Source organism: Phyllostomus hastatus, unplaced genomic scaffold, assembly GCF_019186645.2.
Source record: "Phyllostomus hastatus isolate PE091 unplaced genomic scaffold, TTU_PhHast_1.1 phas_contig_40, whole genome shotgun sequence".
NCBI classification, from domain to species: domain Eukaryota; kingdom Metazoa; phylum Chordata; class Mammalia; order Chiroptera; family Phyllostomidae; genus Phyllostomus; species Phyllostomus hastatus.
Genome location: NW_025333872.1, coordinates 25,857,565 through 25,880,977, shown reverse-complemented (window position 1 = coordinate 25,880,977; position 23,413 = coordinate 25,857,565). Strand labels below are relative to the sequence as shown.

The following is a 23,413-nucleotide window of genomic DNA, read 5'->3' as shown; positions in this document are numbered from 1 at the left end:
GCACAGGAGTCAGGTGCAGCTGTCAACAAACAAATGGGATAAAACCTCTTCAAGTATTTTCTATGAGTTGAAGTACAAAGTGTATTAATAATACTTTTATGTGGTTGAGGCAGAGACAAGGGCTGGCAGGGTGCTTTTCACTGTTGTAGTCTAGCAGCTACCTGTAGAGAAGTTTGGCTAAATTGCTTCAAGAGTATAACGTAACTGTGCTTGTCAGGGTTGTCCCTGACCTCCATCACCTGGTTCTACTGGCCCTTCTTGTGGCTGCACAGGTGGTACTATCTTAGGGCTTCCTGTAATTTTCCCTAATATCTGCCTCCACTTTACATGGTCATTCTCACTGGCCTGTTTGGTGATGATTCTTTCTATCAGGTTCCTAAAATGCTGATATAATAATCAGCAGGACAAACTATAATTTCTAGTTGCTAATTGATTTTTATTGAATAATACATTATTAGTATCATAGTATAGCTGATTCAAAATGCCACTATTAATGTATACATATATATCTTTATAATCCAGAAACTAATTTTGCAATGCTCCAATATAGGGTTACTAGTTTTCTATCGTTGTTGTTACTAATTAGCAGCATAGAACAACACAAACTTATTATCTGCAGTTTTTACAGGTGAGAGGTCTGGGTCACTGCTCAAGAGTTTCAAGAGGCTGAACTCAAAGCATTGGTGGAATTGGGCTCCTTTCTGGAGGACTTGGGGATAAATTCATGTTCAGGCTTATTCAGGTATCAACAGAATTGCTCTTTGCAGTTGCAGGACTGAGTCCACATTTCCTTCCTGGATGGCAACAGCTTTTAGAAGAGACCATAGCCCTTGGCTGGTGGCTCTCTTCCCTCATCTTAAAAGTCAGCAATGGCAGCTGAGTCTTTATGTTGTTTCTTTCTGACCATAGCCATTGGGAAAGGTTGTCCACTTTTAATGGCTCATGTGATTAAATCGGACCCACTCAGATAATAAAGGATATTTCCCCTTCTCAATGTCCATACTTCTTTTTAATATGTATTTTATTGAATTTATTGGAATTACATTGGTTAATTAAGTGTTTCAAGTGTATAATTCTGTAATACATTGTTTGTATATGAGGTCTTTCCCGAAGGTATCCAGTCATGTGATATGAAAAATAGAGACATTTATTGAAGAAGATAAAAGATACAAGAAACATTGTACATAGGACAATGATGCCTCAGTCCCCTTCTAAGTAGGTACCTTGTGACCTCACACAGTTCTCCCAGCTGCCATCAGCTGCCCTATCTTATTTTTCTCAATCTCATAGAAAGTCTGAAACCTCTTCCCTTTCAAAGATGATTTTAGTTTTGGGAACAGCTAGAAGTTGCAGGGCACTATATCTGGGCTGTAGTGGAGCTAAGTCACTTGGGTTATTGATGTTTCATAAAAAAAAAAAACTCTGCATGAGATGTGATGAATAAGTGAGCATGTTGTCCTGATGAAGCTGCAAATCACTAGTTGCCCATAGCTGAGGCCCTCTGAATTATCCAAATAGTTTCCTTGGAAGAATGTTCAAGCTTACTGCAAACTTTGATGCAGATTCGTTGCTCTACTCACTCAGTCATTTTGAATGTGATAGCCACACAGTACACATGCTCACTCAATGGAGTCTACTGCCCTCACTGACCATTACAGTAGAGCTGTCATTGTTCATGTATGTGCATTCCAGTCCACTCTCCTTGGCTGCCAGGTTATGTCAATGTTGTACAAACCATTCTCATTATATTAACAATGGCTGGACTTTTTCCAGACAGACCTCATATTCTATTGTTTGTTCATCACCAATAGTACAGTCGCCTTTCATCACCATTTATTACCCCCTTTACCCAATTCTACCTGCTTCCCCTCCTCTTCCTCTGATAGTCACCATACAGATGTCTAAGCCTTTGAGTTTTGTTATTTTTGCTTAATCCCTTCACCTATTTCACCCAGCACTCAAACCAGGCCCCTCCCCAACACCCAGCTGTCAGTCTGTTCTCTGTATCTATGAGTCTGTTTCTATTTTGTTTGTTTATTTTGTTCATTATATTCCACATATAATTAAAATCATATGACATTTGTCTTTCTCTGACTGGCTTATTTCATTTAGCACAATACATTCTAGGTTGATCTCTGCCATAGCAAAAGGTAAATTTTCTTCTCCTTTTATAGCAGAGTAGTATTCCATTGTATAAGTGTACCGCAGCCTTTAAATTTACTAATCTATTAATGGGCACTTGGGCTACTTCCAAATCTTGGCTTTGTAATTAGTGCTGCAATGGACATAGGGGTGTATATATTCTTTCAAATCAGTGTTTTGGGTTTCTTTGGATATGTTCCCATAAGTAGAATTGTTGGATAATAGTATAGTCCCATTTTTAATTTTCTTAGGAAACTCTATACTGTTTTCCACAGTGGCTGCACCAATCTGCATTCCCAGCAACAATGCCTGAGGGTTCCCATGTTTCCGCATCCTAGTAAACACTCGTTTGTTGATTTACTGATAATAGTCATTCTGACAGGTGTGAGGTGGTATCTTATTGTGGTTTTAATATGAATTTCTCTGATGATTAGTGACATTTAGCATTTTCCTATGTCTACAGGCTGTATGTACGTCCTCTTTGGAGAAGTCTCTATTAAGGTCCTTTGCCCATTTTTAAAAATTGGACTGTTTGGTTTTTTAGTGTTAAAGTCTTTGTAAATTTTGGATATTAACCCCTTATCAGATGTATCATTGGCAAATATGTTTTCCCATTCAGGGGGCCGTCTTTTTATTTTGTTGATAGTTTCCTTTGCTGTATAAACACTTTTTAGTTTAATATAGTCCCATTTATTTGTTTGTTTATTTATTTATTTATTTATTTATTTAATTTTCCCCCTTGCCTAAGAGATATACCAGAAAAAATATTGCTATGAGAAATGTCTGATATTTTACTGCCTATATTTTCTTCTAGGATTTTTATTATTTTGAGTCTTACATTTAAGTCTATAATCCATTTTGAGCTTATTCTTGTGTATGGTGTAAGGAGGTGGTCTAGTTTCATTTTTTTGCATGTACCTGTCCAATTCTTCTAACACCATTGACTGAATAGACTGTCCTAAGATGGAAATTCATAGGAACACAGTATTACCTCAAGAAGCAAGAAAAAAACTCAAATTAACAATCTAACCCTACACCTAAAAAAGCTAGCTTAGAACAAACAAAGCCCAGAGTAAGTAGAAGGAAGAAAGTAACAAAGATTATTGAGGAAATAAATGACATAGAGATGATGAAAGCAATAACACAGATCAATGAAACTAAGAAGTAGTTTTGTGCAAAGATAAATAAGATAAGCTTTTAACCAGAATAACAGAGGACCCAAATAAATAAAATAAAAAATTAAAGAGGAGAAATAAAAATTGACACCACAGAAATACAAAGGATTATAAGAAAATATAATGAAATAGTCCTGGAAACATACAATTTTGCAAAAACTGAATCGGTTGCAAAAACTGATTACAACTAAAAAAGGCAGTGATCAGAAAACTTCTGGCAAACAGAAGTCCCAGACAAGATGGTTTCACAGGCAAATTTTACCAACATTCAAAGAACTAACACCTGTCTTTCTCAAACTATTCCAAAAAATTCAAGAGATTAGCCTCCCAAGATCATTTTATGAGGCCAGCATTATCCTAATTCCAAAACCAGATAAAGACATTGCAAAGAAATAAATTATAGGCCAATATCCCTGATGAACATGCAAAACCCTCAACAAAATATTAGTAAAACAGATCTGGTAATACATTAAAAAGATCATACAACATAATCAATAGGATTTATTCCAGGGATGCAAGGTTGGTACGATATCTGCAAATCAATAAATGTAATGAATGGCATAAACAAAATGAAGGATAAAAATCACATGATCATATTAATAGATGCAGAAAAAGCATTTTATAAAACCCAACACCCATTTATAATAAAAACTCTCAGCAAAGTGGTAATAAAGGGACATACCTCAATATAATAAGGGCCATATATAACAAATCCACAGTAAACATCATTCTCAATGGACAAAAACTAAAAGCCTTTCCCCTAAGATCAGGAACAATGTAAGAATGTCCATTTTCACCTTTCTTATTTAACATAGTCCAGTCATAGCAATCAGACAAGAAGAAAAAAATTAAAAGGCAGCCATATTGGAAAGGCAGATGTGGAGCTGTCATTATTTGTAGATGACATGATACTGTATGTAGAAAGCTGTAAAGACTCTATGTCCTTACTTTTAACAACATTTGCAAAATTACTTTTTATATGTAACATAACATATTCACAGGTTATGGGGATTAGGATATGAATATCTGTGGGGGCTATTATCCTGTTTACTATAAAGGGATTGATAACCTCTACAGACTAGGATACCAATTTGTTCTGCTATTATTTTTTTAAATTTAAATTATTTTTTAATAGTTATTCTATTACAGTTGTCTCAATTCTCCCCCTTTGCCCTCCTATGCCTATTCCTAAGTGCTACCTATTTTTGAAAATAAAATTTATAATTTTATCAGTCACACCCATTTGTTTACATGTTGTCTATGGCTGCATTCACACTACTACAGGACAGGTGAGTAGATGGGACCCAGACCACCGTGGCTCACACACTTAAAATACTTACTCTCTGATGTTAACTGAAAATGTTTGCCAGCACCTGCTCTAACAATAGCACACTTATTCTAAAATTTGTGAAGAATATCAGCTATATATTATGAAGAAAATTAAATTGAATTTGAAATGAATTAAGAATGCTTACTGAAATTTAGAATTTAGGACATGCCCCCCAATAACTGTACATAGAGAACAATTCTCTCTCAATTCCAGCTGTTGGTAGATCCATCAGTCTGCTTGTCTAATTAGCATTTCATAACTCTTTTATAAAAGTTACCAAGAGCTTCCCATAGGCAAAACGTTTGAAAGCTCTTCCACATGGATGAAACCAAGGACAGAAAATAATTTAAAATGTAAAGGATACAAACATCCCTTTGTACAAATTATAGAAGCATAGACTAGGCTTTAAGCTTTGCCAAGTGATTTTTAATTCCTTATGTTGTTATCAGCCTTTGATAGTCATGGAAATGCCCCCTGATGAATACTGGAATCTCTTTTCATTGTTTTTCATGCTCATTTAACCTTAACAAGCATATTTATTACAGTCTTCCATTGTGTTTTCCACTATTATTTACAAAGGCCATGACTCATGATTAATTTTAGTTTATGCATATAAAACGAACTCCTTGTTAGATTGATCCTATTAACATGCAAGCAAATATTGGGAAAAAAAAACCAGAAGTCCAAATTCTCATGAGATCTTTCATGAATATGACCAATTTGAGAACTACACATAAACCTGGTGAGTTGTTCAGCTCTGAAAGAGAGCAGTTTAGACTGCAGAGACTACAGGCCAGCCCTGTCCACTCTGTCTTTCCACTAGAAATAGAACGGCAGAAGGATTTTTCCTTTGGAAACATAATGCATTTTAGAGCTCACAAAGTTAATAAAGCACAAGATAACTAAAATCATGTATTTTCTTCTAATTAATTTTTAAATATAGGGATGTTATCCACCTTAAAAAGTCACAGCAGGCTCAGACCCGTCAGACCCAAGGCATCCTGATAGTGAGTATGTATATATGTGCACATGCGTGTATATGTGTGCGCACATATAGGTCCATTCTAGTAATTATCTAGGTCTCAATAATTACTTTAAATACAATTATTACATTTCCTTATGCATTAGAGAGTCTAACAAGACCGAAAAAGTATAAATGTCACACTAAAGAAACCTTAAGTAAATATATTAAATAAAAAACAAAATTATTTTTCTCAGAAAAGCAAATTTGATATTTCTTCAAAGGAATCAGTTGCTATACCTAAGCACTAAAGACCACAAATCCTGATTCTATAGGTCATGATGATAAATCCATAAACCAAAAACTTAAGGATAGTATAGGGCCTATTAATTACTTATAAGATGGTTAAAACTGCAATTGACTAAATACAATTTGGAATTTCAAAATTCCATATTCTAGTACCAATTTTTACCAGTTCCCAAAGACCTTGATATATTCAACATACTTTAAATGATATGTGTTATAAAGCTTTTTTAAAAAAGATTTTATTTATTTATTTTTAGAGAGGGAAGAGAGGGAGAGAGAGAGAGAAACATCAATGTGCGGTTGCTGGGGGCTGTGGCCTGCAACCCAGGCATGTGCCCTGGCTGGGAATCGAACCTGGGACACTTTGGTTCCCAGCCCGCGCTCAATCCACTGAACTACGCCAGCCAGGGCTATAAAGCTTTTTAAAAGAACACATTTCAGCCCTGGCTGGCGTAGCTCAGTGGACTGAGCGCGGGATGGGAACCAAAGTGTCCCAGGTTTGATGTTTCTCTTTCTCTCTCTCTCTATCTCCCTCCCTTCCCTCTCTAAAAATAAATAAATAAAATTAAAAAAAAACACATTTCCTTTGGAAAAATTTAACAGGTTTTTCCCCTAGACTCATTATAACTATTAATTCCCATTCTTCCTTTTTTCTCACATGGTATTTGAAACAGGTATAATTCGCAAGTCATTATCCTTTTCTGAGCTCAGAAAAGTACAGCAGATACTTTTGATATAAGAAAATTGGTGAAAGTGGGCTGATTTAATATTAGAAACATGTCATATCTAAAATAGTTCAATTTTGAAGGCAATAACATTGATGATACATTTTAATGTATATAGTTATAATTATGATGAAATTTTAGCTTTTTAAGTCAATTTCAATTTTCATATTTAAGATGAGTCTTTTCTTTATATTTTAGTGGACTATGATATTTCAGTATAGGCTCTTTTGATTATCTCTTCAATGGAAATACACTAAAATCAGTATATAGGACATCTCTCTCTTTTTTTTTAGTTTTATTTTTATTGTTCATGCTGTTATAGTTCCCACTTTTTCTTCCTTTCCCCACCTCCACTGAACTCTACCTTCTCCCTACCCCAAGTCAATCCCCATATTGTTGTATGTGTCCATGGATTGTGCACAAATGTTATTTGGTTAATCTTTTTGCCATCTTTTATCCCCTTCCTTCCCAGCAGCTGTTAGTTTGTTTTATGTATCTAAGTTTCTGTTACTATTTGTTCATTGGTTTATTATGTTTATTAGATTCCACATATAAGTGAGATCATGTGGTATTTTTCTTTCACTCACTAGCGGAGTTTACTTAGCATAATTTCTCCAGGTTCATCCATACTGTTGCAAAATATAGGAGTTTTTTTCTTTTTCTACTGCTTCATAGTATTCCATTGTGTAAATGTACTACAGCTTTTTTATCCACTTATCTACTGATGGGTACTTAGGCTGTTTCCAAATCTTGGCTATTGTGTATAGCACTGCTATGAACATAAAGGTGTGTATATATTTATTTTTATATTGGTGTTTTGGGATCCTTCAAGTATATTCCCAGTTGTAGAATCCCTAGTTCAAAAGACATTTCTATTTTTATTTTTTTAAGGATACTACATATTGTTTTCCACAGTGGCTGCACCAGACTGCATTCCCACAAACAGTGCACTAAGGTTTCCTTTTCTCCACAACCTGGCCAGCACTTGTTTGTTGATTTATTGATGGCAGCCATTCTGAGAGGTGTGAGGTGATACCTCATTGAGGTTTAATTTGCATTTCTTCTGATGACTGGTGATGTTAAGCATTTTTTTTCATATGTCTACATGCACTCTGTATGTCATTTTTGGAGAAGTGTCTATTCAGGTTTTTTGTCCACTTCTTAACTGGATTGTTTGTCTTCCCAGCTTTGATTTGTATTAGAGCATTTCTTGACAAGACTGGTAATAAATATTAAGATACTCTATAAATCAGCCACATATTCCTTCCCTCAGGGAACAATAGAGTATTCCCCATATCTAATTTGAATGGTAAGTATATATACAACAAGCATTAGAAATGCAAAACAGTAGAGCACGAAGGACTGTGTGTTGTGCACAGAACGGTGTGATGGGTGTATGTGAAACAGGGAGCATATGAGAGGCTCTGCTGTGAGGTTATCAACTGGGTGGCCTCTGAGGACAGGCACAGGCAGGCAATGCTCAGGAGGGGGTGTGGACATGAGCGGGAACATTTCGCAGCCTTTTCTTCTCCAGAGTAAACCTTTCCTCCCCCTGCCCGTTTTGTAATAGATTTGTCTATATTCTCTTAAACCTAGGCCTTCTGGAGCAGATATAGCATTGTTTCAGGGATTTGGTCAACTCATTCAAAACACTGAAAGACAATTAATTCTAAGTGACTTCTGAAAATTACCTCACCCTTCTTATAGTCTGAGTTGCATTGTACTCCATTGTCTAGCTGGCACTTAATGAGATGTATTAACTGTGCACTCATTTTCCATATGTAGAAAAAATTTCTCACATGGTTTACCTCTTGTGTAAATTGGCTGTCCAGATAAGCCTCCAGAGGAGAAAAGTTGACTCAAAGCTTAAATCTATTAATTTTAAGTATTTTATTGAATTATTATTGAAATTTTGTGAGACTGTTTTATCAACACTTTGAACTACTCTTTCTTTAACTTATGACAAAATGTTATTTAATTAGCATGGCCTCTAAATTCTAAATGAGAACTTTATCTTTATATAGGAGAGTTTTGTTCATTTTTAGGGTGCTTTCTTTATAAGAAATGTGGAATATGGTATGTATTCTGACACTATTACTTTTACAGTAAGCAATTCAGGGAATTAATATCTTACTATTTTCATCAATACTTATAACTGGATAGACATTACCATGTTAAATGATAAAAACACAAATAAGAAAATAAATATTTTTATAACAAATTTTGAACAAAGGAAGAAATTCCTTACTCAAAAGCAATGTTAAAATTATTTCCCAATTTTTAGTGAAGTGATGAGAGTAAGGCTGTTTGAGTAAGGTTTGAGTAAGTAGATGTTACGGAGGAGATGAAACACATTCTCACACTTAGATAGGATTAGTATGGCAACAGTAAGAAAGGACCACATAATTTAAATATTACTTAGGATGTTTAAAAGTTATTGCTGAGAGATTTAAAATTTTCTTTTCTTTTTTTAAAGAGAATTTTTTTATTTTTTTAAAGATTTATTTTATTTATTTTTAGATGGGGAAGGGAGGGAGAAAGAGAGAGAGAGAGAAACATCAATGTGCAGTTGCTGGGGGCCATTGCCTGCAACCCAGGCATGTGCCCTGACTGGGAATCGAGTCTGCGATGCTTTGGTTTGCAGCCCATGCTCAATCCATTGAGCTATGACAGCCAGGGCTTGAAATTTTCATTAAACATTGAGGAAGCCTGAAGCAGCTTAGTAAAAAATGGTTTACAAGGAAGATAACTGTCATTTTAAATAAAATCAAGGCTGATTTTTAAGGGAGTATCAAAAATTTTTAAAAAGCAGAAAATACATGGGTTTTGTAAAGCAAAAGATGTGATTATAAATTCCATTATGTCATTCACTAAGTATATCAATTTGGGAAAATGAAGCCCACTTTGTGCTTCTGCTATTTGTATGTAAAAAGCAACTTCATAGAAAGTTTGCAAGGAATAAACAAAAATCTTGTGTATATGCAACACATGAGACTGGCTTTCATTAATACAGGAAGTATAAGAGTATAATTAGGAAAACCTTAATGGGAATCACCTTCCTTGTCCCAACTCATCAATGATTTAAGTATTCAAAGTGAATATATAAAGGATAAGCTATGTGTTTTAAATTTCTACATAAGGACTGAACAAGATTTGAAGAATTTCTGTTGTGGGTGGATGTGTTTGAGAAAGGGTTCTGGTTGTTCTAAAATGGGAGGTTTAGATTTAGATCGATGGAGCACACAGATATTATAAAGAGCCATTTCTGATCTCCAGCTTAGCGCTTTCAAATGCTGCTCACCCATCCTCTTACCCTGGAGTTAACCATCCCCATTGTCTTAGGTTTGCAACTTCTATTGCTTCACAGGTACAGGGTAGGCAAAAGTAGGTTTACAGTTATATGTGAAACAGATTTTGTTTTTGTATTATTTATTGAATTTCTTGGGGTGACAGTGGATAATAAAGTTGTATATGTTTTGAGTGTACAATTCTATAATACATTATCTGCATATTATATTGTGTATTCACCACCCTGAGTAAAGTCTCCTTCCATCACCATTTACTCCCCCTATAGCCTCTTTTAGTTCTCTTCCCACCCCTTCCCTCTGGTAATCACCATACTGTGTTCTGTGTCTATGATTTTTTTATTATTTATTAATTATTTTTTTAAAAGATTATTTATTTATTTCTTTATTTTTAGAGAGGGAAAGGAGAGAGAAAGAGAGAGAGAGAGAGAAACATCAATGTGCGGTTGCTGGGGGCCATGGCCTGCAACCCAGGCATGTACCCCAACTGGGAATCGAACCTGCGACACTTTGGTTCGCAGCCCGCGCTCAATCCACTGAGCTACACCAGCCAGGCATTATTTATTAATTATTTCCATATGAACAACTGTAAACCTACTTTTGCCCTATGCTGCATTCAATCTGTGTATTTACATGGCAGTCTTCCATACCTCATGGTGAGACAGGTGCGTATTCATTTTGATCTCCATCATTGTCTAGCTCAGAGCACAATACAGATGTGTACACTGATAAATGATTTGCTATTATCTGAGATAAACTGAAGAGAATTGTAGCATGAACAAAAGCATAGAATAATATGGCATTTCATTTCTATAAATACATATCTTTGTAACACATTTGCAACTCTAAAAAGCTTAGGAAATATGTTCTGTTCTTATTGGTCAAAAGTATGATTGTTAATCTTCTTTAAAAGATAAATTCTAAAAGCAAGTGAATGATACTTACATTAGACAAATGAGCTAGTTCTATCTCCAGGTATGAATCAGTTGCTTTGGGTTCAGGCCTTATTGTGACCACGATGATTTTGGAATTAATGACAGTATAATTTCTGAAACAAAGTAATAATGATTAAAAGGAGAAAGGACTGATGATGAATATGAATCTCTACTGTTCAGTATATGTTGGGATAACATGTTAAATAAATGTATCCTAAGTAATATCATAGGGCAAATAGATTTAAAACATGATACTAAAGTATTATTCATAGAAAGAACAGTTTACTTCTTACTAAAAGAAAACCTAGATGGAACTAGAACATTTTGGGGAGGGGGAACTATTGCTGACTTCTACCATTTTAGATGCAGGAAAGATGAATAAACAGTAACACTGACAAGCTTTCGATTACTTAAATCTGATTCACCTATGAGAGAGATGGATTATGAATTTAAACTTGCAGATAATCTTTAAATGAATATAATGCATTGATCTCAAGGTGGACCAAACATTTTTTTTTTCCAGGAGACCAAATATTCTTCTTGCAAAGTGCTGTCTTGGCATTTAAGACTATTTCAAAGTTCATTAATATGGGTGATCAGAATGTAGTGTAGCATAAAAGCAAGTAGACTATAAATATAAATAAATAAATGCCATTGATAATTATTTACCATCTTTCACTTCAGCAATTGAGAGTTACAGGCCACTTCTTTATCTGAATATGCTCAATGTAAGGCACACATTTGCCTTTCAAGATATCTTACTAAGTACAGTTCACTCACAAAGATTTTTATTTTTTATTCAATATTTATTGTATTTTTTCCATTACCATTTAGTCCTCTTATGCCCCCCTCCCCGCAGCAATCACCACACTGTTGTCCATGTCCATGAGTCCTTTTTTCTTTTTCACTCAGTTCCTCCACCCTTAACCTCCTCTCCCTTACTGTCATCCTGTTCTCTATGACTCTGTCTCTATTTTGCTTGTTAGTTCAGTTTGTTTATTAGATTCTACATATACTGAAATCATAACAGTGATCTTGAGAAAGGAGAGCAAAGTTGGAGGAATCATGTTACCTAATATCAAACTATATTAAAAGGCCATAGTATTCAAAACAGCATGGCACTGGCATAAAAAATGAACACATAGATCAACAGAATAGAAAGCCCAGAAATAAACCCACACCTTTATAGTCAATTAATATTTGAAAGAGAAAACAAGCACATACAATGGGCTAAAGATAATTTATTCAATAAATGGTATTGGAAAACTGGACAGATACATGCAAAAAATAAAATAAAATAAAATGAAATAAAATAAAACTAGACCACTTTCTTAAACCACACACAAGAGTAAATTCAAAATGCATTACAGACTTGAATGTTAGACCTGAAACCATAACAATCATAGAAGAAAACATAGGCAGTAAAATATCAGACACTGCTTGGAGCAATGTTTTATCAGATATATCTTCTAAAGCAAGGGAAACAAAAGAAAAATAAACAAGTGGGACTACATCAAACTAAAAAGCTTTGCATGGCAAAGGAAATCATCAACAAAATAAAAAGACAACTCACAGAATGGGAGAACATATTTGCTGATACATCTGATAAGGGGTTAATATCCAAAATTTATAAAGAACTTATAAAACTCATCACCAAAAAAACAACCCAATTAAAAAATGGGCAAAGTAACTTAACCAACATTTTTCCAAGGAGGATATACAGATGGGCAATGGAAATATAAAAAAATGCTCAACATCACTAATCATCAGAGAAATACAAATTAAAATCACAATGAGATATCACCTCACATCTGTCAGAATAACTTTCATCAATAGTGCTGGCGAGGATGAAGAGACAAGAGAACCCTCATGCACTGTTGATGGCAATGCAGACTGTTATAACCACTGTGGAAAACAGTATGGAGATATCTCAAAAAATTAAAAATGGATCTATCTTTTGACCCAATGATCCAACTTCTGGGAATATATATGAAGGAACCCAAAACACTAATTCCCAAGAACATAAGCACCCCTATGTGTATTGTAGCATTATTTACAATTGCCAAGATATGGAAGCAGCCTAAGTGTCCATCGGATGAGTGGATAAAACAACTATGGGACACTACTGGAATACAGAATGAAATACTGCTCCACCATAAACAAGAAGTAAATTTTATCCTTTGCAACAGTATAGCTGGACCTGGACAGCACATCTAGATATCCATAGAACATTTAAAAATTCTATATATCAACTATTATTTAGAGATTTAAAGGTTTCATTGTAATTTTAGCTTTTTGAAGAATAAATATATATTTTCATCCCTTCTTTTTGATTTGAAATAAGCCACCTGCTCTTCCATAGAGCATGTACTATTCTGGGGAATTCATAACATTTTTCAAAAACAAAGTCATTTAATTTTATCCTCTTTTTTTGTTTAAGGCATTATTTACAGATAATACAATTCATCAGTTTTCAGTGGGAATTATAATGCTTTTGTTAATTGTACATTACTACATAAGCACTTCCAAATTAAGACAGGCAATTGCTCCTTCACCATTAACCATTTTCTTAAGCCTCTTTGCACTTGATCCACTCCCATGATTCCAGTTTTCATTTAAGACTAAATGAGTCAATCAAAGGTAAGGTGCATTGAGAAGGATATGATAGTATACAGATATTTTATATTATCTTAAAATTGCATATGTTGATAATTTACCAGAAAAACAAAAATTTATAAATTTGTCAAGATACATAGTTATGAAGTTCTCTTTGTATGTATATACAGGTAGGGAATTTAACCTCAGGAACTAGGGCTGTGGAAAGCAAGATGAAGAAGAGTAGCTGATTAAGATCAGCAGCCTTCTACAAGATATGTTACTCTATGTTAGGTTCATCAGGTTCTCACCTGGCCTGATGGAGATAGTCCCTAGAGGATGAAGTCTGCCTTATGGCTTTTGTTTTGTGTGTGCATATGTGTACATATGTATTAATATGTCTTAGCTTATTTAGAATACAATTGGGAAAGGATGCATGTCAATATATTTATGCAGATGGGGGTTCTTATCATATTTATGTATGTATCTCCTTACTTTGTGCTGCTAACATGTACCTATTTCTACCATAGCATCCATTAATGCTGTGCATGTTCCCTTCCACAAAATAAGTTCAATGAGGGTAATATTTGTGTCTAGCGTTTATATATCCTCATTTGCATTATGCTTGGCTTAGTGCTAACACATATTTGAATGTCTTATTAAATAAACATATACTAAAAATCAAACTTTTGATCAAGTGTATTGAACTTTAATAGTGAATACATTACCCAGGTAGTAGAAATAAGGGATCAGAGAACTTGAACAACACTATAGACACTTGGACTAACAGGTATACATGAGGTATGTCCAGGAAGTACCCAGCCATGCAATATGAAAAATAGAGACATCTAGTTAAGAACATACAAGATGCAAGGAGCATTGTGCATAGGACAATGATGTCTCAGTCCCCTTCAAAGTTATGACCTTTTTGAGGAAATCTGGCTCATTGGTAGTGGTTTGAATCAAGTCATTAGCAACTGCAGCATGATGTTCCCTCTGCTCTGGTAGCAGAAGCTGCAGAATGAATTTTGCTACAAGTCATTTCATGCCAAGATCCTGCATGAAAATCTTGACACAGTAGCTTTTGGAATCCCCAGATCAGCTTCTAGTTCTTGCACTGTCGGTCACTGATCTTTGTTGATTGCAGTACATGTTCAGCATTCCCAGGTGTTCTGCTTGTTGCAGGCCTTCCAGAATGTGGATCACCTTCCAAAGATTCTCAACCATCTTTGAAGCATTTATGCCACACCTTTATTTACACACTGCACTCATTGCATCATCCCCCAAAGCCTTCTGAATGATCTGAATAGTTTCCATGGAGGAATGTTCAAGCTTATCACAAAATTTGATGCATATTTGTTGCTTTACTAGCTCATTCATTTTGAATGTGACAGCCACACAGTACACATGCTCACCCAGTGATGTCTACTGCCCCCACTGACTAGTACAGTGAAGTCATCATTGTTCTCGCATGTGCATTCCAGGATGCTCTCCTTGGCTGACAGGTTACATCGATGTCATGCACACCGTTCTCATTATATTAATAATGGCTGGACTTTTTCTTGACAGACCTCATATATAACACTTCATCCAAGGGCAGTAGAATATCTATTATCAAGTTCATATAGAGTATTCTCTAGGATAGATCACAGGTGAAGCCACAAAAAAAAGATAATAATTTAAGATGACTGAAATCATATCAAGATTTTTTTATGACCATAGTGAAATGAAACTAGAAATCAAAGTAAAACTGTAAAATTCACAAATGTGTGGAAATTAAGCAATACACTCTTGATCAATGGGTTAAAGAACAGATCCTAAAAAAATTAAAAAATATTTTTAAACAAATGGAAATAAAAACACAGCACACCAAAACACGTGGACTGCAGTGATAGCAGTACGAAGTCTGAAATATATGACTAAATGCTCTCATTAAAAAATAAAAGAGCTTAAATCATCAACTTAACTTTATACCTCAAGGAACTAGAAAAAAGAACTAAACACAAAGGTAACAGAAGGAAGAAAATAATCATGATTAAGAGTTGGTTGTTAAATAAAACCAAATTTGACAATCTCTTAGCTAAACTAACAAAAAAAGAGAGATAACTCAAATAACAAAAGTCAGAAACAAGGAGGAGACATTACAACTGATTCAACAGAAATAAATAGGATTATAAGACTACTATGAACAGCTACATGGAAATAAACTGAATAACTTAAAAGAAATGAATACATTCCTATAAATATAAAACATACCAAGACTGATTCATGAAGAAGTAAACAAATTCTATACAGACCTATAAATAGTAAGATTCAGTCTACAGTCAAAAGCCACTTAAAACAACAAAAAGAGCCCAGGACAAAAAGGATTCACTGAAGAATTCCACCAAACATGTAAAAAAGAATTTCTTCTCAAACTCTTCCAAAACATTGAAGGGGCAGGAATAATTCAAAACTCATTTCTATGAGGTCAGCCTTACCTTCATACCAAAATCAGACAAGGATATCACTCAAAATTAAAATTACAGGCCTATGTCCCTAGTGAATATTGATGTAAAAATTCTAAACATAATACCAAATTCAACAACACATTAAAAGGATCATAAACCATGATCAAGTGGTCTATCTCTGAGAGGCAAGGATATTTCAACATATGAAAATCAGTCAATGTAATATACTCCATTAAAAGAATGAAGGACAAAAACCACGTGGTCATCTCAACTGACGCAGAAAAAGCACTTTAAAAAATCAACATTATTCTATAATAAAAACTCTCAACATACTAGGTATAGAAAAAATGTACCTCAACAAAATAAAGGCCATATATGAAGAATCCACAGCTATCATCACATTCAATGGTGAAAACCAAAAACAATCAGTAACAAGGTAAGGATGCTATCAATTGTTACTTCTATTCCATATAATACTGGGAACCCTAACCAAAGCTGCAAGGCAGGAAAGAAAAATAAAGAGCAAACAAATTGGAGAGGAAGTACAAAATTATCTATGCTTGCAGCTAGAATGACCTTATATATAGCAAAACCCTTAAAGAGCCCACAAAAAATAAAACATGTTAGAACTACTAAATTTGGCAAAATTACAGGATACAATATCAGTGTGCACACACACACACACACAACAGCTGCAATTCTATATACTAACAATGAGTAATCCAAAAAGGAAAAACTTAAAGTCCTATTTATAAGAGCATCAAACACAGTAAAATACTTAGCAATGAACTAAACCAAAGAAGTGAAAGGCTTGTTCACAGAAAACCAAAAAAAAAAAAAAATTGCTGAAAAAATCAAAGAAAACACAAATAAATACAGATACATCCCACGTTCATGAACTGGGAGACTTACCATTGTTAAAATTACTCAAAGTGATCTACAGATTAATGCAATCCCTATCAAAACCCAATAACATTTTTTTGAAGAAATAGAAAAATAATTTTAAAATTCCTGTCAAATCTCAAAAAAATCCTGAATAGTCAAAACAATCTTTAGAAAGAGAAACAAAGCTGGAGGCTTCACACTTCCTATTTCAAAACATATTACAAAGCTACAGAAAATCAAAATAGTATGTTACTGGCATAAAGATCAACAGAATCAAAAGAGAATACAGAAATAAACCCTCACATATATGGTCAAGGTACCTATAACAAGCACGTCAAGTTTACACAATGGGGATAGGAAAATCTCTTACAAATGGTGCTGGGAAAACTCCATATCCATATGCAAATTAATAAAGTAGAACCCTTATGGTGTACCGTATACCAAAATTACCTCAAAATGGGTTAAAAAATCTAAACATAACACCTGAAACTATAACACTCCTGAAGAAAACATAAGGAAAAAGCTTCAGAGCACTGAATTTGTGAATGATGTCTCGATATGACATCAAAGTACAGGCAACAAAAGTTGAAATAGGCAAATGGTACTAAACCAAATGTAAAAATTTGTATGCAGTAAAGGAAACAAACAGAGTGAAAAGGCAATCTACAGAATAATAAAGAATATTTAAAAGCCATATATCTGATAAAAGGTTAATAAGAAGAAAAACTGAGGAAATCCTAAAATTCAACAAAAACCATGAGTTTAAAAAAATGGGCAAAAAAATTTTAATAGATATCTTTCCAAAATGATATATAAATGACTAATAAGTATATGAAAAGATAGTCAACATCATTAATCATTAGGGAATTGTATGTCAAAACTACAACGAGATAAAACTTTACAATATTATTTAAAAAAAAAAAACAGAAGAAAACAAATGTTATCAAAGCTGTAGCGCAGCTACAACCTACCGCCCATGGGCCACATGCATCCCAGGATGGCTGTGAATGTGGCCAACATAAAATTGTAAATTTACTTAAAACATCATGAAGTTTTTTTGTGATTATGTATTGCAATGTATTTAACATGTGGCCCAAGACAACTCTTCTTCCATTGTGGCCCAGAGATGCCAAAAGGTGAGACATTGAGAATTTGGAAACTTTTTGTACTGTAGGTGGGAAAGTAAAATGGTGCAGCTGCTATGGAACAGAATATGGGTATTTTTTAAAAATTAAATATAGAATTACCATATGACCCAGCAATCCCACTTCTGGATATAGATTCAAAAGAGTGAAAGACAATTTCAAAAAGATTTGCACACCCATGTTTACTGTAGCACTTATTCTGATAGCCAAGACAAGGATGCATCTTAAATGTCCATTGACAGATATGAATGGATAAAGAAAATGCGATATATACAGACAAGGGAATTTTATCCAGCTTTAAAAACAAAAGAAACTCTGCCCTGACCAGTGTGGCTCAATTGGTTGAGCATGGTCCTGCAAAGCAGAAGGGCACTGGTTCAATTCTAGTCAGGGCACATGCCTCCATTGAGGGTATAGTCCCTGGTTGGAACTCCTATGAGAGGCAACCAATAGATGTTTTTCTCCTTCCCTTCCCCTCTCTTTAAAAACAAATAAATAAAAACTTAAAAAAGAAAGAAACTCTGTCATATGCTAAAACATGGATGAACTTTGAGAACATAATGCTAAAGTGAAATAAGCCTGTCACAAAAAGGCAAATACTATATTATTCTGCTTATGTGAATTATCTAAAGTGATCCATTTTTTAGACACATAAAGTAGAACGGTAGTTTCCAGGGATGAGGGGTAGAGGTAAAAGGTGAGTTGTTCAAGACGAATAGAATTTCATAGAAATTTTTTTCCTAGAAATAACTTCTAGAGATCTGTTGCACAATAAGGTGCATATAGTAAATACTATACTATTCTGTGCATTTAAAATAGTTAAATGGGTAAATTTCATATTATATGTTTATTATCACATTAAAAATGCAATATAACATTACAGAAGATAAATCAGTAGAGGGGATTATAAAACTAATTGTTCAAATGAAGCACAGCCAGATAAGGAACAGTAAAAAGATATTTAATAAAAATTATTAAAATTATTGTAGCCTTTTCCCATTTTTAGAATATATTTCATGTAACTTTTAAATTGAAAGTTTTCCTAATTTTTTAAAACAAGTTCTCCTCCCCAGTTAAAAAAAAACAAAATAAAATAGTTGATATCTTAATATTCTAGGAACTAGAGACTTCATCAAAATTAGGTTAAATACATTTGCTTATAACACTAAAATCAGCTGAGGGCTGGGCTGACAGAGCCTGGAAAACTAAATAGAATTTCAAGTTAGGTTTGCTAAGGGATGTTAATATTTAGGACTACAAAGAAGCTAAGTGATCAGAAAGTTAAATTCACTTTTAAAAAGTATGGTCAAATTAAGCTCAGGTGGTGTAAATAATATACTGACTATGTAATATTACAACATCTTAAATCAGTGGTCATGCACATTTCTTATCCCCATGGATGATTTCAATTTCCTCATGATAGGACATCATAAAAAGATACAGAACATCACAAAGTTACAATATTTCATTGCAAACTCAGAATAAAGAAGGTTCTAAGTTTAGATTCTAAAACTGAAGAACAAGTGCTCTTGTGATAATTAATTACTACTTCAGGTTGATTGTCTTCAGGATGTATTGGTATAAAAGTGATTATGTTTTTATTTTTTATTATTTCCAATATTACTTAGTTCAATTGCTTTCCTGATTGTTTTTAATTCTTACAATATTGGGAACTCAAATGAGCTCCATTTCCTAAATACAAAAAAAATTCAGCATGATTTATCTTCATTACGTTGGTGCACTTGATAAAAGATAATTTTCAAACAACCACTGGCTTATAAGAATGTTATTGTTTTTTGTTCAGCTGTATTTTTCCTGGCTTTTTAATACATAGTGGAATTTGCATATAATTTTAATTAGATCTTCCACAATATCTTGAATTTTAATAGCCATATTAAAATGCTTGTTATTATTTTTTAATAGGACTACATCTTCTATATGTCCTACCAGGAAAACAATATATTGCTTCCATGCTCAAAAGCATTGTGATTTTCTTATAACACTGAAACTTGAATTTCTTAAATGAGTCAGACTGTGGATTGTTTACAACTACTTCTTGCACTCTTTGGCTTGAGTGTATGCTTAGATACACCTTTTCTTTCTTGGAGATAATTTCCATAAGATCAATTCTCAGAAGTGGCATTTTTGTATCAACGACAATGCATTTTTAGTGTCTAAATCCTCACCAGCAGTTTAAGTGCTCACCAGTTGTGAATGGTTGTTAGATCCTTGACATGAGTGGTGCCTTCATCTGTCACCCCCAAAAGAAGCCATGAAGGGGTGGGAAGAGTGACAGTTTCTGGCCTTAGTGTCAATAGCCTGAATTGGGGCCACCAAGTTGACCCCAAGGCTCCTTAAGCCAGCAAATGCATGGCCGCCTCCTCCTGGGCCTTGAAATATTTTCTACAGAAGATACATGTGTGCTCTCACTCATATGAGGTCCATGGTTGTACTGTTTAATGGAATGGATGTTAGCCTCACAGAGGCAGCAAGACATTGGCAGAGTCTTGGTTTCTGCAGACGGAAGACTTGAGTTGAATTAGAACTCAGTGACCTCTTGGACATGTAATCTTGGGCAGGTCACTGAAGCAATGGGAGTGCAGATCGCCCATCTGTATAATTAGAGTTCTGGAGGACACTAACCTTTAAAGAGACTTGCAGCATTAATGTCCACTAAAAAAACAAAGTTTAAAAAATATCCACTGACTGGTTCTATACTTTTTAACTGTAAGAAATTATTCTGAAGAAGAATAAATGTGGGAGGCTGAGAACAGAACATACCTATTTAGTTTGGACTAAACTAAATGGGAGAGCATACTTCCTTCATTAGGAGGGACAATTTGAATATGCTTAATTGTAAAAGGGAAGTCAATCAAACAGGGAAATAAGAATTGTAGTTGGAAGAATTGCTAAATGCATATTAGGGCAAGAGAAGAAAATAAATATTTAAATAAAAGAGTCACATGCCGTCATTTCTGTCTTTGTACGAAGAAAATTTCTAAATTATATCTATTCGAAATATTACATGAAGTTGCTCTTTCTAGGCCCCAGGAGGAAAATTATGCAAAGTATTATTTTGAAAATGATTATATATCAAAATATAAAAACCCTGAAAACATAACAGTAATCCTACCATTATTTCATGTATGGGAGACTATGCCATAAGAATTTCAACTGATAATTAGTAAAATGATCACTGAGGACAAGAAAGTTTGGTAAATAATAAGTAAACCTATAGAGCAAATTTGTATTTTTTATTTGAATTAGACAATTTATCCTTTCCTATTGGGTTCAATTCAGTCATATTTATACAATATACAACAAGACATGTTTATTTTTCCCTTGTTCCTAATATATTTTTATAATTTAAATACCAAATTTCTATGTACCTTATTTTTTAAAAAATGGCCTATATAAGATATCCTATAAGACAATTATCCCAGTAAACATTTCTTTTATCTTTTATCATTTATTAAGCATTGTTCTGGGAGTTCTGACCTCATGGGAGATTAAAAAGAATTAAGACAGTAAGGTTAGCAAGGTTGCTGCTTAGTAAATGTTGAGTGACTATAAAACAAAGATATGGCCTTTGTCTGTTAAAAGGCTTGCTCTTATTTAGGGGATCTATATTTGGTACAATTACTCACTAACCTTTCTGGAACAATTCTTTGAAAAGGAAAAATAAGCCTAAAAATGCTCAGTTACTTTATTCTACCATATAAAATAAAAGGAAATGAGAAATGCTAATATTTTATTTTTCAAATAGCACTTAAACATTTCATATTGAGCATTCCATTATCATTATTTCTGGTCAATGAATCTAAATGTGAATATTGTTTTCCCATAGTCATTTACCTAATTACTTTGTATATAGAAAGTATGAGTGGGTATGAACATTTATAATTCTTATTCAAAGAGTTTTAGGGACTTAAAGCATATATCAGAACTCCAAAAAGTTCATAACTGTACTGTAATAAAGACAGGGGATTTTTGAAGTTGGAAATTTCCAGCCCCAAATTTCCTTATAAAAGATGTCAGTGACTTGCCTACAGGCCCTCTGAAGCCCAGGTGTCACAGGTGGTATTAGAGAAGTCAAGCTCTACATCACTCCCTGCTTTACCCATGAAATCACCATAATGCATCCATTCATCTACCCACAGCTGTAAATGACCACTGCCTCCGCCATAATTTCTTAAAATGTTGAAACACTAAATAAATGTGTTTTCTTCCAAAAGACTGATATCCCTAGGTAAATTTCCAATTCCCTTTATTGTATAAATTTATGAAAATTTGGAGTAACCTGATGTCATTTGTGTAGGTGATTGAGTTCTGTATTATTATACCAAACAAGATTAATCTTAATGCAACTTTGTTAGACATGTAGGGAAATGAAATCACAGTCTAAAGCATTTTATATTGAATATTATATTTGCATTCACTATACCCCTCACCAGTAAATAAGGTGAAATTATACATAAAATGTTTCTGTTTTTAAGGCTTGAACTGAAGGCAGATGATTGCTCAGTGACATGACAAGTTTACATTTTTTGACAAGTTTACATTTTTTGTTATGTTAAATTGAAGTTCGAACCCAAGTCATCTGATTTTTAATGTACTCTTTTTTTATTTTTTTAAGATTTTTTAAAATTTATTTTTAGAGAGGGAAAGGAGGGAGATAGAGAGAGAGAGAGAGAGAAACATCAATGTGCAGTTGCTGGGGGTTATGGCCTGCAACCCAGGAATGTACCCTGGCTGGGAATCGAACCTGGGACACTTTGGTTCCCAGCCCGCGCTCAATCCACTGAGCTATGCCAGCCAGGGCCCAAGTCATCTGATTTTAAGTAGTGTCCATTCTAGAATTCTTGAAAGATGATGTTTACACAAATGAACTCCCTGTGAAAATGTGTCTAACTTTGAGTATCTGTGTACTTTTAACTCCAACTCATTTCCCCTCAAATGTTCATCATACACAAAGACACAGGCAGTGTCGCTATAAATCAGTTTTTCTGGTAAGCAGTTGCACATACTAATGCGTTTTAATAAAACGAGTGGAAAAGTTGAGAGTGAACTTATTAGCTTTGAAAATTTGTATGAGTAGAACAAGACCAAACATGAACCTATTCAAATTTGGAAATCCCAAATTCCATCCAGAGAAGGGAATTATATAATTCCCTTCCATAACTGTCTCTGTGGGTGAAGGAGAAACTGCATTGTCTTGAGCAGAACTCTCGATGGCTCACCAACTATATTAATAATTCACGTACATAGATTTTCTCTATAGTCACTGTAGCTGCAAAAACTTAGTTGCTTCCTTGGGAGGCCTTTGTTTCTGCTGGACTGAACTCTAATTGGTTTTATTTATTAGACAATTTGTTATGCCCCTGGTACAACTGTACACATCATTCACAGTCTCTTGTCCCTGAAAACATGAAGATTTATTCATGAGGGTATAAGAGCTC

At 34.1% G+C, this 23,413-nt stretch overlaps 1 protein-coding gene across 2 annotated transcripts in view; it reads right to left on the bottom strand.

The window, feature by feature from the left end:
• Window positions 1-23,413, bottom strand: part of ADGRB3 (adhesion G protein-coupled receptor B3) — a 719,215-nt gene that overhangs the window by 309,313 nt on the left and 386,489 nt on the right. For both annotated transcript variants that reach the window (XM_045843906.1, XM_045843907.1), the window contains exon 15: window positions 10,890-10,992. In XM_045843906.1, coding sequence (XP_045699862.1) covers window positions 10,890-10,992 — 103 coding nt within the window. The remainder of the gene's footprint in view (window positions 1-10,889; window positions 10,993-23,413) is intronic.